Source organism: Aaosphaeria arxii, assembly GCF_010015735.1.
Source record: "Aaosphaeria arxii CBS 175.79 unplaced genomic scaffold BU24scaffold_5, whole genome shotgun sequence".
Lineage (NCBI taxonomy): Eukaryota > Fungi > Ascomycota > Dothideomycetes > Pleosporales > Aaosphaeria > Aaosphaeria arxii.
In genome coordinates, this window is record NW_022983478.1 from 2,456,139 (window position 1) to 2,470,719 (window position 14,581).

A 14,581-nucleotide genomic window follows, 5' to 3' on the forward strand; every position below is an offset into this window, starting at 1 on the left:
CTTTCATACAGGCTCCAGCATCTATAGGCACGACATCTACTAGGCAGTTATTGAGGCAGGCAAAAGCCGTAGGCATCCCTCAGCGTGAGGCACGGCAGAGCACGTAGCACGTGGTGGCCATTCCAGGAGCGGCTAGCGTCAGATTCGTGGCGGGGCCCAAACATGAAGGTGGAAATCCAAAACTTGACCGCCGCCGACCCCTCGCTCTTAAACAATCACTTTCTCCCAAACAACCAAACACACACTGTAACTCCACCGTCACAGTTGTTCTCACTTACCTCTCCCAGACCCCACCAGACCCCAACAACCTCACACACAAAACATGGCCGACGCCGTAAAGCCCGACCCCGCCGGCGCCGCTCCTGGCGCAAAGCTCGCCGAGGACGAGACCAAGAAGGTCACCACCGACGTGACGGAGGCTCCCAAGGCCGAGGGCACTTCTGCATCCACCGTCACCGAGACCGTCTCGAGCGCAGCCACCACTGCGGCGGAAACCGTCAAGGACAATGTCTTCTCCATGTTCGGCGGAGGCCCCAAGAAGGAGAAGAAGGCCGAGGAGGAGGATGACACAAACGAGCCATCCGGAGCCACAAAGAAGGCCGACGTAAGTCTACGTCCCTAAACATAACCTGCAAACACACGAGAAACAAGTAACTTACAATTTCGTAACAGGACGAGGACCCGGAGAAGGAGACTGACGTTCAGTTCGAGCCCGTCGTCCACCTCACCGAGAAGGTCGACACCAAGACCAACGAGGAGCTCGAGGAGCAGACCTTCAAGATGCGCGCCAAGCTCTTCAAGTTCGATCGCGAGTCCCGGGAGTGGAAGGAGAGGGGCACCGGCGACGTCAGGTTATTGAAGCACAAGGAGAACGGAAAGACTCGCCTCGTCATGCGACGGGACAAGACCCTCAAGGTCTGCGCCAACCACTACGGTATGTTATGATAACCCTCGAGCGCCTCGAAGTCTGACTTGGGGTTGACGATGATTTGGACGCACATGGCTGACTGTGACATTCTAGTCGTCCCCGACATGAAGCTCTCCCCCAACGTCGGCAGCGACCGCAGCTGGGTATGGAACGCCGCCGCCGACGTCAGCGAGGGCGAGCCCGAGGCCCAGACCCTCGCCATCCGTTTCGCCAACAGCGAGAGTGAGTTTTCCCCCAATACCCCCCTGATCCATTCGTTGAAATCAGAAAACTAATACCATCCACCATAGACGCCAACCTCTTCAAGGAAGCCTTCATCAAGGCCCAGCAAGAGAACGAGGCTCTCTTCAAGGCCGGAGAGGTTTAAATCGGAAAAAACGCCGCAAATCACTTCTACTACTACTAGACATTACATTACATTACAAATGAGAACCCCCCCCACCACCACCATCACCACCAACCACCCCCGTAGATGAAATGAAAAGAAAGATATAAATCACACATTACGCTCGCACGCACACACATACGCGATGGTGGGAATCGAATAACCAAAGGGGAGGTGTTATGTGAAGATAGTGGATGTTCAACGGATGATGGTGACGAGTGATTGATTGATGATGAGTTGAACAAGTTTCGGCGGACGATGAACGATGGAATCATAACGGCGGTGTCAAGTGGCAGACAGATGAACAGGATCCCCCAATTCCCCAATTCCAATTCCCTTACACCATATCCCCTCTAACACAATGATCCCCCACTACAAAATGCACATAAGTAGATAGATAAAGTAGAAATCCCAATACGGTTCGTTTCTCCCCCCAAGCCAGCCAACCTAACGCTAGTTGGTCCAATGTGAACGGAAATGGATGCAAGACCACTGGGACGCATACAGTACAATATATCATGACTTTGTCGTATTGGTAAGAGCAGCGTTACCTAAGTCACCAACCCGCGGAGTTGGATGAAAGAATTAAGACGCCTACGTGCATAACTATGTGCATCAAAGCTATACCCAAGTACATGTAGGAGCACTGGAATTTCAACCTCAACACTAATGGAAAACCAAAGTAGCCATCTCCATCAATGAATCCCCATTCCCACCATCCACAAAAAATCCATTACGAGTGTGTCAATACGTGAAAGGTGATGTTCCAAAGTGAGGGAGTGCCCACCATGACTTATTTCGACCTAGGGGGTAAGGTGGGAAGCGGGTATGTGCAGTAGTGATATGTAATGTTGTATGGATGCCAAGACCAGGGTCAATTGGAACAAACGAAAGGGAACAACAATAAGGCTGCAGTATGTATTGGTACTTGAAACTATGTACTGGGTAGTATAACACAGTATACACAGTACACACTACAGAGTACACTTCACCGTACAAGTAAAAGTACCCAGGTACCTTACCCATAGCTATACCGACAGCTGTCTACCTGCCAGTTAATTGTCACCTACCTATATACCCGCGCCGCGCACTCCCCACTCAACTCAATCTCCCCCATCTCCAACCACTCACCTTTAACCTAACCTCACCTCACCTCTCACCTCGCCTTGTCCACCCGACACCTCTCATTCACTTCGAGAGGGTAAAGCTGTGGAGTTAATCAACGCGATCTTCTACTCTTCACGTTTGCTGCGACGACGACGCGCCCACCCCAGGATCACGCACGCACGCACCTAACCAACCAACGCAAACAATCAATCAATCAACCACCTAACTACTCAAACACCCACCTAACAACCACCTACCACCACCTAACCTTTCCCACCACGACGAATCGGCGCCCCGCCGTCAACCAATCGTCAAGATGCCGGACGTAAGTTGAAAAAGCTGCTCTGCTACTACTTGAGACGGCCGTTCGCTTTTTCGGTGCACCTCAAGTCCGGCGCAATGCGTGCGGTGAAGTCATGTCACCAGCCAGCACCGCCGCGGACAAACGACAACGACCGCGCGAGCACCGCGCCCCCAACGCCCAAGAAGACAAAGAGGATGTTGGCTGATTCATCAATCGTACAGGTCAAGCGACAAGTCAAGATCATCACCGAGCAGAAGCCCATCAAGTACGTCCCATAACATCCCGTCTCCCGCGGCGCACGCGCGCGATGCGAGCGCCGTCGCTGCCAGCATTGCAAAGCACCCGCGCCCACGCGTCTATCCCTTCTCTATCTCCCTCCCCGTTCATTACCTTGGAACAGGCACAGCACAAAGCTCCGTCGAACCTGATCCGTTACTTTGCGCGCGCAGCAGCTAACATGTGAAACCCGAATGTAGCAATGTCCCGTCCCCGATGGAAGGCTTCCCAATGCGATCGTGGAGCATAGAGATCTGGCTCCTGGACGAGAGCGGCAACGAGGTTTCGCCCACCATCTTCGAGAAGGCCGTCTACAACCTGCACCCGTCATTCGAGAAGAACAAGCAAGGTGAGTTTTTTTTTTTTGGACGTCGCAGGACGACGCGCAGACAGGCAATTGGAGAAAATGGGGAATATTTGGGTTTGAGGCGCAATGGCTAACGCGATTGTGCGACAGTGTTCAAGAAGCCGCCGTTCCGCATCCAGGAGCAGGGCTGGGGCGAGTTCGACATGACCATCGTCCTCACGGCGCTTCACAAGGGCGGCGACCACACCCTCGAGCACGACTTGAACTTCCAGAGCGAGAGATACGAGGCCAAGCACACTGTGGTATGTTGAGACGAGACGAGACGAGAGGAGTGTTCTATTCGACTCTCTCTCTGTCTTTCCTGGGAATTGGCCACGGCTAACGTACGAATTGCAGACTTTCAGGAATCCGCGACCAGACCTCCTCGCGCTTCTAGCTGAGACGGGACCCGCCGGCGATGCGAACGGCGTGCGCGGCAAGGCCGATGCGACCAAGAAGAAGGGTCGCAGGGACAAGAACGTAGGTCGCGCCAAGGCGGAATCGTCCTAACGAATGTGCATATGCTTACGATTTCTGTGACAGGTCGACATGGAGAAGCTCGCCGACGGCCTCCAGAAGCTCAGCGAGGATGACCTCCTCCAGATCGTCACCATGATTCACGACAACAAGTCCAACGAGACGTATACTAAGAACGACGTCGAGAGTAAGTCAAAAAAACCCCGTCATGTCTTTGTCTCAAAACCGCGGTGGCTAACTGAGTGTTTTTTTTGTTGCAGACGGCGAGTTCCACGTCGACCTCTACACCCTCCCCGACTCCCTCGTCAAGATGCTTTGGGACTTCACCGCCTCAAGGGTCGACTTATAGACTCATCCTCTCCCGACAGCGATGATCATGTACGCCGGGCGTGGCGAAGTACATTCGCAGGAGGAGGAGGAGGACGATGGGCAGGGGTCAAGGAACAGGACGAGGACGAAGCGTGGTGGCGATTCTTTACTTTCCCGAAGAGCTCCCCTATCCTCTCCTTCCCCTACCCCTTTTTTTATCTTTTTGAATGGCGGCGGCGGAGGAGCGAACGAGCGAGGCAGGCAGGCAAGGCAGACGGGGGGCGAGCAGAGCAGAGCAAACGGCCGGAATCTGATACCCTTTCGGCATCAACATCACACCAACATCAAATCACGATCATGAAAAATCCCCTTTACACCAACCCTGATGGCCTTTCCCTTTTTTTCTTAAATCCCCAATACGATCGATACTTTTGCCCCATCCCATATGAAGAAGCGCCTGCCTATCACCATCATATGGCTCCTTTTCCCTTTCTCAATGGGCAGGGTGGGCAACATATAGGCAGATGGACAGGCAGTAAACGGCCGAAAGCGAGGAAGGGAGGGAAGGTAATAAGGGCAAGAGAGAAAAAATAGGAAGGACCTTTCGATAGCTTAATGTCTGCTTTCTTTTCACTTTTAGTTCCTTTTTTCATTTCTCACCTCTCGTGTGTGTGTGTGTTTTATGATAATGACTACCCGTACGGACTAACAAGCCGTCCAGGATGCTGCTTCCTTGACTCTTCCTTCCTGTGTGCCGATGATTTTATTCTACTATGATTCTTGAATCAGGTACTCACGTCGATCGTCTTGTGAGGAAGAGGACTTTAAAAATAAAGAATTAGGAAGAGGGCTAACATATCTGACGGACTGGAAACCGGTGTTAACTCTCTCTCTCTAGGTCTCCACACCATACGAGGAACAAGGTGCTCTCGTACGGCGTGAGGGATGTCGATTGTAACCGTATAGCATCTCCCTACACACCACACACTCCACCCTCTCAATCCCTTCCACCGCCCTGCTATGTCATGAATATCACACAGCACGGCCGAACGTCCAGGACTCCAGGTACACATGGCGTTACATTAATCCACAGGGCTCACACGTATACCTTAAGCAAGGCGAAAAAGAGCCGAGTCTATATTCGTGACGGATGTAGAAGGGGCAGGATGGATAGTGGGGAGTGGTCATGTGGTGCTGGGAGAGATGTGCTTGTGATGTTGATCTTTTGAAAATGAGTGTGGACGTAACGTAACGTAGTGAAAGGGGATGAAAGGGAAGAAACGGTGGTGTGGGCATGTGTGGGTATAGACCTGAGCGATCTGATTCTTGAAGTAGAGGGTAGAGGTCTCCCGCGTCGGTACGAAGGGGGAGGAGGGGGATACGTTACTTTCATTTTTCTTCTCTTCTGATATACACAACATACCGTTTGGGTTGGAAACAGATATGTGTGGTGATGACGGATGGATTGGCCGGAGGGAGTAGACCACAGGCGGAGTCCTCAACACCGAGAACAAATGAATGTCTCCTACCTCCAAGAAAGAAATGAAGCAGAATGTCAATTTTATCTCGCTGGCTTCAATGTGTATGAGAAGACAGATGCAGTGGATGGAAGACTCGACATTGGCAAGATGCTGATGTCGCGATTCGGGAAGCTGGAATTCGATGTCGTGTGCTACACCCACTTGGATGATCTTCGCTCCAACAAGTCCTAGTAAAGCGCTGCTCTAACGCCAGCGAGTCTACCCCTTGAGAAAGTCATCCACAGTAGAGATGTCACAGCGTACCCAGCCCCATAACCTGCTTGCGGACAATTGGTACGGCGGCTGCGTTGATAGATACAATATCATTTTCTTCCTGTCTTTTTATTTGCTCTCATTCTTCCTGCATAGGAAATACAAAAGAGCTTAATTGTGTATCCCAAACATCCCCACCGTTAATTTCACTTCCAAAGCTCCACCGTAGACCGCGTATACAACATCACCCGTCACACTCTCCGATGTCTTCCTCAAACAGTGCACCACCTATAAACAACCTTTCCATTTTCCCTCCAAAATGGGCAAGTATATAATCAGCATTAGAAACTTTAAAACGATCCTTAGCGCTACCATTCCTTGGTTCAATGAATTGGTAAGGTAGGACGATGTGTTAGGCACCCCTTTTCATATTACATAATCACTCATGCCCACATAATACTGATAACCGTTCGACACATCTCAAACATCCGCTTTATGAAAACGTTACCCTCTCTTCCTGTATAACATAGTGTCTCCTCAAGGCCCTCATAGCTCATTACCTTCGCTTTCCCTAGAACCACTGATATGGCTGATCGGCGAACTTTGGCTTCGTTGTACTAGCATTCACTCCGTCGGTGAGGAGCAATCCCATGATTCCGCTGCTCTCTAGACAATGACAATACGTTGCTTCAGAGCAATGTCTACCCATTGCCTTGGTTTTTCGATGTCCAGGATGCCAATGCGCTCATACGCACCCATTCGATAAGAAGAAGCCCGCAGAGCTATCATGCCATCGTAATCCTCTGTAACGGCTAAGGCCCAGTGACGATCGTCGAGTATAATTTCGTCTTCTTCGCCGTCAACGTCTGGTACAAGCTTGGCAGAGAGACTTTCATTTTCCACTGCTATCTTCGAGAAGCAATGATATTTAGCTCCAAGGAATTCACGGTCATCCCTTTCTTTAATCGCAATCTCTACGAGGAATCCATCCATTATTAATTCCCCTGATTGCAAAGAGCCAAATCTATCGGAAGTCGCAGGCTTGCATTTGATTTCAAGTGACTGAGGTTGAACCACTTTTGGAAATCTCCAGGGGAGCGAAACACGGCCTGTTATAGATGCCCAAGACCAAGTCGGCGCGTGATAGGGCTGGACACGCTTATTTGTACATGTGGTACCTGTAATATCCTTGTGACGGTCAAGAAATCGCCATAACAGACAGTAAGGAAACGAGTCGCTCCAAAGCCCGGCCCAATACTCTGAATCAGTCGATTTCTGCATACTTTGTGCAATCCCTGAGATTGCTGGCAGACGGTCGGTCCAATAGGTGAGCTGACGGTCAGTGTATTCGTCGACCAACATATGCCAGCGCTGGTGGAAAGGTAGGTTATCGATGCTTATTCTGAGGGGCTCCTCGGCCTCGAATGCGTGTGGCGAACATTGACATTCGCATTGCGAGGTGGTAGAACACTCCCATGTAAGCTCTTCTGTCGTGAAATGTAGGATTCTGGGAGACAAGACGCTTTCTTGAAGCACCCACCCGCGACTTGCCAATGGGCTGCATTGAGGTCCAGCCCAGGCATGATGGCTGAAAGAGTCTCGACCGCTTGAGCCTTTCCTTCGAATACACAGCTCTTCCTTTCCAGAGTGTGACCCCGTTATAGAAAGTCTGTGTACTTTGATATTTCGAAGTTTGTTCGCAAGGAATCCTTCTGAACTGTTTGCCGCCCCATCTGCCGATATCGTGACAAATGCGTTTGCATATATGCTGCTCATTTGAGCAGCTTGTTCAGCCCAATCATTTGCGGAGTCTTGAATAATGCAAAGTGAGTCTATCCATAGACTGTCAACGCCTAAAAGACGGCATATTGTTATCGCGTCTTGGAACGTTTTCGGGATCTCTGCGAACGGGATGCCCTGGATACGTTTTTGTAAAGACGACAATTCCGTCTTGAAATGCCCTTTGCCACCCCAGCAGTGACTCAGCGCAAGATATTTTCCGCGCTCTTGATTACCAGTAATACGCAAACGCGGATCTTTCCCATTAGTAACGTCTAATACCCGAGACGGCAGGACTGGATTGGTTTCTTTCGCGCATGCACCATGCTGACTTAGGCATTCATCAATCCATCGCATCGCGAGTGATACGCACTCCTCGGACGAGCCAGATGTCGACACATCGCGAGCTGGCCCAACTAGTGGCCAACTCGAAAGAGGTCCTATAGAAGTCAATACTTATGCGCTTTGCAATCATGGATTCGGTAAAGGCGCCTTCGTTGGATCAGGGATAAGAGGCTTTCAAAATCTTTCATACCTTGTCGCACGTACATCTCTAGATCTAGACAATGTGCATACTCAGTGAGCACGTTAATAATTAGCGGACCATCCCGCTTGACTGAGCAAAGTCTGATGCCAAAGACTTCCTCTTCTGGGAGCGGGGGAAATCCTTTAAGCGGGGCGCAGAGCTCTGTGACAGATGCCCAGAGGAAATCGCAAATGACACATCCATTCTTAGCTGCGATGGGTAAGTCCTGGAGTCGAATGCCCAAAGAGCCATAATGATCTTTCCCCGTCCCCTGGACCGGAATATGAAGGTCCTGGCATAGCTGACAGGTGGCATTGCTCTTTGGAGGCGGAATATAGCGTTTGTTGAGAAGCATAATGTTATGGTTAGTCCAACTATCAGCTTGACGTGGTTCTATGCCCTCGAGTAACGAAGAGAATGACCCCGCCTCTTCTCCCTTGGGGAAAAACATGTGATTTACTTCTGATGCCGTGCCCTTTTCGCAGCCCTGCTTGAAAACCACATCCGTCTCATCGCGCCGAGCAGGTTGATTTACTTTGATAATTCTTACCCTTACCCTATAGGCCCGGTGAGCTACCTTACAATAGTGCGAATTCTTAACCACATCGTCTCATTCTCGGTCCTTACTTTTTTCATGCCAACTTGTTCATTATTTCCATTTCTCACTTCTTTAAGATTTATATATCAGTGTCGTACCTCCCTTGTCTATGCTGGATTCTAGTCCCATAGAGAGTATTGTCTCAAGTGTTGGCTTTCAATATAGCGGCGAGCTAACTTGCTTTCGTCCAGATTCGTGTAATTCTTGAGAAAGATACTTGTTTATTCAGGCCATTCTGTGACTAGAGCGAATTGTATAGTTCGCTTGACGACTTCCACGTCTGGTTTCCAATATTTTGGCGGTCCATCCAGGTATTCTCCAGAGGCTGTTTTCTGTTCCGTTCTTCTACCCAAAGACTGCCAAAGATGAGCCACTCAATTCACCTGTATCGTAGAGTTTGAATATGTGATATCTGGAGCCGTGGAACATGGATGTATGGCGAATATGAGCTTAGTCTAACACCGTGAAGTTGAAATGGAATGGAACCGTATCTTCCGTCTCAGAGAATGAGTTGCAAGTAAAAACATGCATGAAGGAATATCACTAGGAGGGAGGCTGAATGAATGATGGATGGAGCTTTTATTGTGACTTGATTGTCCTGCTGGACAGTTCAGGTTGATAAATTACTATACAATCCGCAAAGTGTTACGGAATCGACCACTTGATGGCCTAATTGATGCTGAAGCCATGCTGAATGCTGATGCTGCCCTGAGAATACACGCCTATGCAAGAATGTTGATATTACAAATGATTGTTGGTACACCGCTCTGGGAATCGATCTTCATCTGCGATTCATATCCTCCTCCTCTTAACATTCCCCCTATCCTCCCTCTCATCCTCCCCCCTCGTCACACTCTTCGCCGTCGTTCCACCACTCCCACCACCCTCCTTCCCCTTCTCCCCATCCTCACCAGCACCCCGCCGCGAAAAAAACCTCGCAACCTGCTGCAACCCCCCAATCATCTTAATCTTCTTCTGGGGACTCCTAAGCAACAACTCCACCTCCCTCTCCTTGTCCCCTCCTTCCAGCTCCACCTCATCCCCAGAACCAACCGTGTCGTCGAACTTCCTCTTTTGAGCTGTCTTCGGCGACTCCATGAGCTGTCGTAGCCGCGACTCCCTCAGCCGCTTGTGAACTTCCGCCGACACATCGACGTACTGGACTTGGTACCCCCCTTCCGCTCCCCCCTCTTCTTCCTCCCCACCATCCTTTACGTCGGCGCCGTGAGTCTCAGCCGGGGGTGGAGAAGAGTTCCTCTTCACGCCCTCAATGCTCAACCTTTTCGAGCCTCCCTCCCCATCACCCAACCTCTCCCGCTCCCGTTTCCTCTTCGCACCCCCCGGCGACCCAAACGCCGCAGGCGCGGGTCTTACGCCCTCGCTCACCATCCTCTTCCGCACGCGGCGCATCTCGTCGACGAGCATGCCGGTCTTGCCCTTCAGGCTTATGAGGTCTGTGGCGAGCCACTCTGGATCGCGATCGGAGGTCTCATGGGGGCCAGAGGAGTCGAGGTCGTCGAGCGCGGAGGTCAGGAACGAGAGGGTGGATTGGAGGGAGGCGATGTGGGATTCGAGGGTTGAGGTTGTTAGTGACGACATTTTTATTGCGCTTCTTCCGTTTCGCCTTCGCGGCGTCGCGGTGGGTGGGTGGGATTGCGAGCGCAGGTTTTAAGCTGGGAATTGGGAAGGATGTGCTTGTAAAAGTGTGTGTATGAATGGGTAATTGTGTAGCTCGCAAGCCGTCGTCCGTTGTGCGTTGTTCAATCTCGCAGTCTGAGCGACAAGAAAAAAGACTTGGGCGAACGTCTGTCCTTCTTCAAGGTGCCAGGGTCTAAGTAGAGCTTAAGAAGGGGGATGCGCGGAGCTTGAGCCTTGCGGTGCGGAGAAGAGAGTATGACGGGGCCAATGGGTGGTCTGTTCACTCCAACCTTTTTCGTTGCGGAAATGTCGGAATATCTTGTCGGAACTGACTTCGAGTGACTAGTCACTTCATTGAACAACGAAGAAAAGAAAGCATAGCGTTGGTTCACAAAATCACAGAGAAAAGAACATTTGATAGAGTTGAAAAATGATTTAATCTAAAAATCCGGGTATTGAGATGGGTGGTTGGTGTGTTAACAAATGGCAAAACCGACATGCTATTGTCAAACCGTTTGCCCAATTCTAAAACTTGCTAGCTAGCTACGTAGCTAAGTAATACTACCACCACTCCCCGATTGATTGTAGTATTTCCAAGAGAGAGCGAGAGACAACTAATAGTGAGACATCTCTCAACACCTCTAGCCGTCCGGCATGCGTCTCGGACGATCTATCTCCCTGTCTCTGTCTGTCTGTCTCAACCTACGTAGTCCTGCTCGTAGCTCGTCGCCGACTTCTTCTGCTTCATCATCTTCCCCAAAATCGTGCTATTCTTGTTGCTTTCGTGCGCGTGCTCCGCCCTGCTTAGCTGCGAGTAGAATACCCGCACCTTCTCGTGCGCGTTCACCTTCCTGGGATCGAACCGCAGCACTTGGAGACCCGCCATGTTCGTGGCACGCGAGAGCGCGACGTACGCCTGTCCCTTTTCGAAAACCTTGCCGAGATCGACGCGGACGCGCTCGAGAGTTTGTCCCTGCGCTTTGTGGATTGAGAGTGCCCAGGCGAGGATCAGGGGGATCTGTTCGCGGGACGCTAGGACTTCGCCGTTGGGTTGTTCGACCTTCCAGCTCTCCCGTTTGCAGAGGAGATCGCGGGTCGTTCCGTCTGCGATGGTGAAGCGGACGACGGGGTAGACTTGCTGCGTGTTCAAGCCCAAGAGTGCGCCTTTCATTTGGGCTCGCATTTCCATTTCAGTAGGACCTTCGCTTGTTCCGTTGAGGAAGGCTTCCTCATTCTTCTTGTAAAGCTCAAACATTGCCTCGTTCATGAACCCCGTTACCCTTCCAAGTGATCCATTGACAAGAGTCTCGTCCATGTTCTTGATCAACATCACCTGGGCACCCTTCTTGAATGTGACGGTTTCAGGGGCAATGCATGTGGCAAGTAGCCTGTCTCGCTGACCCTTGTCGGCCAGCGTCCCTCCGTCTCGCGAATCGTACATCTGTGCTTGACCGTGCAATTGCCGCATCCGTACGTCGTTCGCACGTTCGACTTCTTGTCGTGTGGGAAAGAGTTCGGTAGCTTCGATGTTATCCTCGGTTGCCGGTAGGGGTCGGTCAAGCTTCTTGAATTCTCTGATCGAGGCTTCGGATAAGCGCCCTTCTCGCATTTCGTTGAGCATGGCAGCAAATGCGGGATCCTTCTGACGGAACACATGGTGAAGACCAATTGTGTGCTCAATGGAAGTGTTCCATGTTCCAGCATCAAATGCGAATTTAGCTTGTCGACCACTGTCGGGGACGGGTGGTAATTGGAAGAAATCACCTGTCACCACAAGTTGAATACCGCCGAATGGTCGACCATTGTTGCGAAGTGTCCTTGCGATTTGCTCCAGCTTGTCGAAAAGGTCACCATCCACCATAGAAACTTCATCAATAATCAAGACCTTGGTGCGCAGCCATCTCTGTTTGGCTTTCTGGTTCCTTCTTATCTTTTTGACAAGATCTTCCGCAGACTCTTTCCCTAAGCCGATTCCAGAGAAGCTGTGGAGTGTGACTCCGCCAATATTGCAGGCAGCAAGTCCGGTAGAGGCAGTGCATGCAATCCGGTCTGGCTCTTTGATATGCTTCCTCCGTAAAGCTGCAATGATTTCCCGTAGAAGAACGGATTTACCAGTACCTGTATCGAATGAGCGACGCTGGCTTAAATGCTCTATTCAAGCACTTACCAGCTGAACCCGTGAAGAACACACTCTTCTTATACTCTACGACGAGGTTCAACACTTGCTGTTGCTCCTCGCTCAAAAAAATGCGATGAAGCGTGTTCTTCTTCTTTGTGGCCCTCCTGACTTCATCCTCGTTGCCCTCATTCGATTTCGTCAGCTTCTTGTTCTGTTCTCGGAGAGACTTTTGCTGCTGTTTAAGGGCGCTTGCAGTCACATTCCAACTGTACGCAGCCGCTGATTTCGTTCGCGGCGTAGCAGTCACATCACTGGTGGCAGCGGGCTGTGACGGCCTTGAATATGGTTTTGGTTTAGTAACATGAGCATCTCCCACAGATTTCCTCTTCTTCGGTAGTTGCGTGGCTTCTGAGTCGAATTCCTCGATTTGCTCAGCGTGTATCTGAGCCGCTGACGCCCATGGCAACATACGACGTTTTGTCGGCTTGGGTGGTGTCTTGAAATGTGATATGGGGGAAGAAGACCAGGGAATTGGTTGACTGCTGGCATTCCCAGCAGGTGCTTGCACGTCCGGTTCCACCGACCCGTAACCTGAATCCCTAGCTGTCGTGCTTGTTTTCACGGTAGGTAATGTCGGGTATTGCACACTTCCTTTTGTGGCAGGATCCTCGATGTCGAGATCCAGATCGCTATCGAAATCATTCTCGTCGAATAGCACGGGTGGTGGGTTCGTGTTATTGTTGTTGTTATTATTATTATTATTGTTGTTGGTTTTGGGTTTCGCCACAGAATGGAAGCTGCCAGGAATGTCGAAGTCATTATCCGATATGCTCATGGACGCATATTCGAATGCGTTTTCCTGTGACCTCAATGCCTTAGCCAGCCCACTCAAGTCTCTCTTTATCCCCTGTGGTTGCCCCGATATCCTTCGCTCGGTGGTGTGTCTGATGACATTTCCCGATCCGGTTGACAATGGACGCGTCGTCGAATTTTGGGTGGCCGATGTGCGTTTGAAGGAGCTGCTTAGGGACTGCTGCTGGGAGGGTGTCTTCTGCGAGGGCTTCGGTGCACTGTGCCTGTTCACAGCATTTTGGAACATCGCGGTCGAGTGCGGACGGGTTGTGAGGTAGCCGTAAGCCTTTGGCGATCGTGGCGGTCGCAGCGGGAGTGTTGATGCCTGATGTGAGCGCAATCGCAAAGAGGCCCCTTTCCTCGCCAAAGCAACGAGCATGCAGAAGAGTAGGAAGGCTACGAGCAAGGAAAGCAAGAGGGAAAGGGTATCGTGTAAATGCATTCGGGAGTGGGGTGTGAGCGACTCGCAATTGTCACAACGCGCTAGGTACGACGCGGCGCGATACCTTGTCACGTGCGCACAACAACGGTGATGAGGCCAAAGCTCAGCGCTATCTGATCTGATGCATGAGCTCATCCGAGCCTATGAGGTAGGTGGTTACACAGCAATCTCTTCAATTGATCAGAATATGCACGACATAAACGTATTTCTGGCTGTTTGCGTGGAAGGGAGAATTCTGCATTGACGACATGGCTGCCACGTCTCGCATCATAAATACCCTTTCCGTCCCAAAAACAACCACCTGGAAAGAATGCATCATACATAAATACTTATTTGGTATAACCGCCCTCATCCTGATTCCAAACGCGCTCGAACAGACTATGCAGGATGCAGAGCAAAGCGATGACCCATCAAGGCCACCTTCGTTGGGAAAAGTTGTTCGCTGCAGCAAGAACCCCAAATGCGATACCCACCAAAGCCGTCAAGAACGTGATAGTCGTGACAAATTGTAAACACTTTTGGTGACCCATCTACCGTGATAATCTTTTGGAAATCCAGAAACAGCAAAAAGGTCAATGTGTCGGGTGAACAGCGCGCCCCCAATTCGTAAGACAAATATCAATCAAGAAACTCGACAATAGCGGACAATTCGAAGGAAGGGGTATGCCACGCAAACCTGTGAACAGACGCCAACAACATCTTTTTTAGAAAATGGGCTTTGATAAGCAAGCAACATATGCAGCACAAGGAGAGTGAGAGATT

At 50.7% G+C, this 14,581-nt stretch overlaps 5 protein-coding genes across 5 annotated transcripts; 3 read left to right on the forward strand and 2 right to left on the reverse strand.

The window, feature by feature from the left end:
* The first annotated feature begins 60 nt into the window (after nucleotides 1-60).
* BU24DRAFT_226961 (uncharacterized protein) lies at nucleotides 61-674 on the forward strand. Its single transcript, XM_033522122.1, has one exon. It carries the CDS (start codon nucleotides 163-165, stop codon nucleotides 565-567), a length of 405 nt encoding a protein of 134 aa, XP_033383365.1. The 5' UTR covers nucleotides 61-162; the 3' UTR covers nucleotides 568-674.
* BU24DRAFT_347935 (uncharacterized protein) lies at nucleotides 673-1,295 on the forward strand (the record flags this gene model as incomplete). Its single annotated transcript, XM_033523546.1, has 3 exons — nucleotides 673-934; nucleotides 1,022-1,150; nucleotides 1,219-1,295. Coding segments are annotated over 3 exons (468 nt in total), but the record flags the coding sequence as incomplete, so codon positions are not given.
* A 1,742-nt stretch (nucleotides 1,296-3,037) lies between these two features.
* On the forward strand, nucleotides 3,038-4,331 carry BU24DRAFT_226986 (SAS complex, SAS5 subunit/transcription initiation factor IID, subunit 14). Its single transcript, XM_033522123.1, has 5 exons — nucleotides 3,038-3,349; nucleotides 3,458-3,609; nucleotides 3,704-3,826; nucleotides 3,890-4,010; nucleotides 4,084-4,331. The coding sequence occupies exons 1-5, from the start codon at nucleotides 3,217-3,219 to the stop codon at nucleotides 4,170-4,172; spliced, it is 618 nt and encodes a 205-aa protein (XP_033383367.1). The 5' UTR covers nucleotides 3,038-3,216; the 3' UTR covers nucleotides 4,173-4,331.
* Nucleotides 4,332-6,445: 2,114 nt separating this feature from the next.
* BU24DRAFT_493508 (HET-domain-containing protein) lies at nucleotides 6,446-8,525 on the reverse strand (the record flags this gene model as incomplete). The annotated part of the gene is made up of 2 exons (XM_033533971.1): nucleotides 6,446-8,084; nucleotides 8,180-8,525. 2 exons carry the CDS (start codon nucleotides 8,523-8,525, stop codon nucleotides 6,532-6,534), a joined length of 1,899 nt encoding a protein of 632 aa, XP_033383368.1. The 3' UTR covers nucleotides 6,446-6,531.
* Nucleotides 8,526-9,340: 815 nt separating this feature from the next.
* Nucleotides 9,341-10,615, reverse strand: BU24DRAFT_493509 (uncharacterized protein). Its single transcript, XM_033533972.1, has one exon. The coding sequence runs from the start codon at nucleotides 10,365-10,367 to the stop codon at nucleotides 9,561-9,563; it is 807 nt and encodes a 268-aa protein (XP_033383369.1). The 5' UTR covers nucleotides 10,368-10,615; the 3' UTR covers nucleotides 9,341-9,560.
* Between the last annotated feature and the right edge of the window lie 3,966 nt (nucleotides 10,616-14,581).

Bases quoted from the DNA above. Each gene is read 5' to 3' on its own strand.
- BU24DRAFT_226961 (XM_033522122.1), top strand. From the start codon at position 163: ATGAAGGTGGAAATCCAAAACTTGACCGCCGCCGACCCCTCGCTCTTA.
- BU24DRAFT_226986 (XM_033522123.1), top strand. From the start codon at position 3,217: ATGGAAGGCTTCCCAATGCGATCGTGGAGCATAGAGATCTGGCTCCTG. The intron at 3,350-3,457 runs GTGAGTTTTTTT...ATTGTGCGACAG, and splicing joins ATTCGAGAAGAACAAGCAAG to TGTTCAAGAAGCCGCCGTTC. The intron at 3,827-3,889 runs GTAGGTCGCGCC...TTTCTGTGACAG, and splicing joins AGGGTCGCAGGGACAAGAAC to GTCGACATGGAGAAGCTCGC.
- BU24DRAFT_493509 (XM_033533972.1), bottom strand. From the start codon at position 10,367: ATGTCGTCACTAACAACCTCAACCCTCGAATCCCACATCGCCTCCCTC.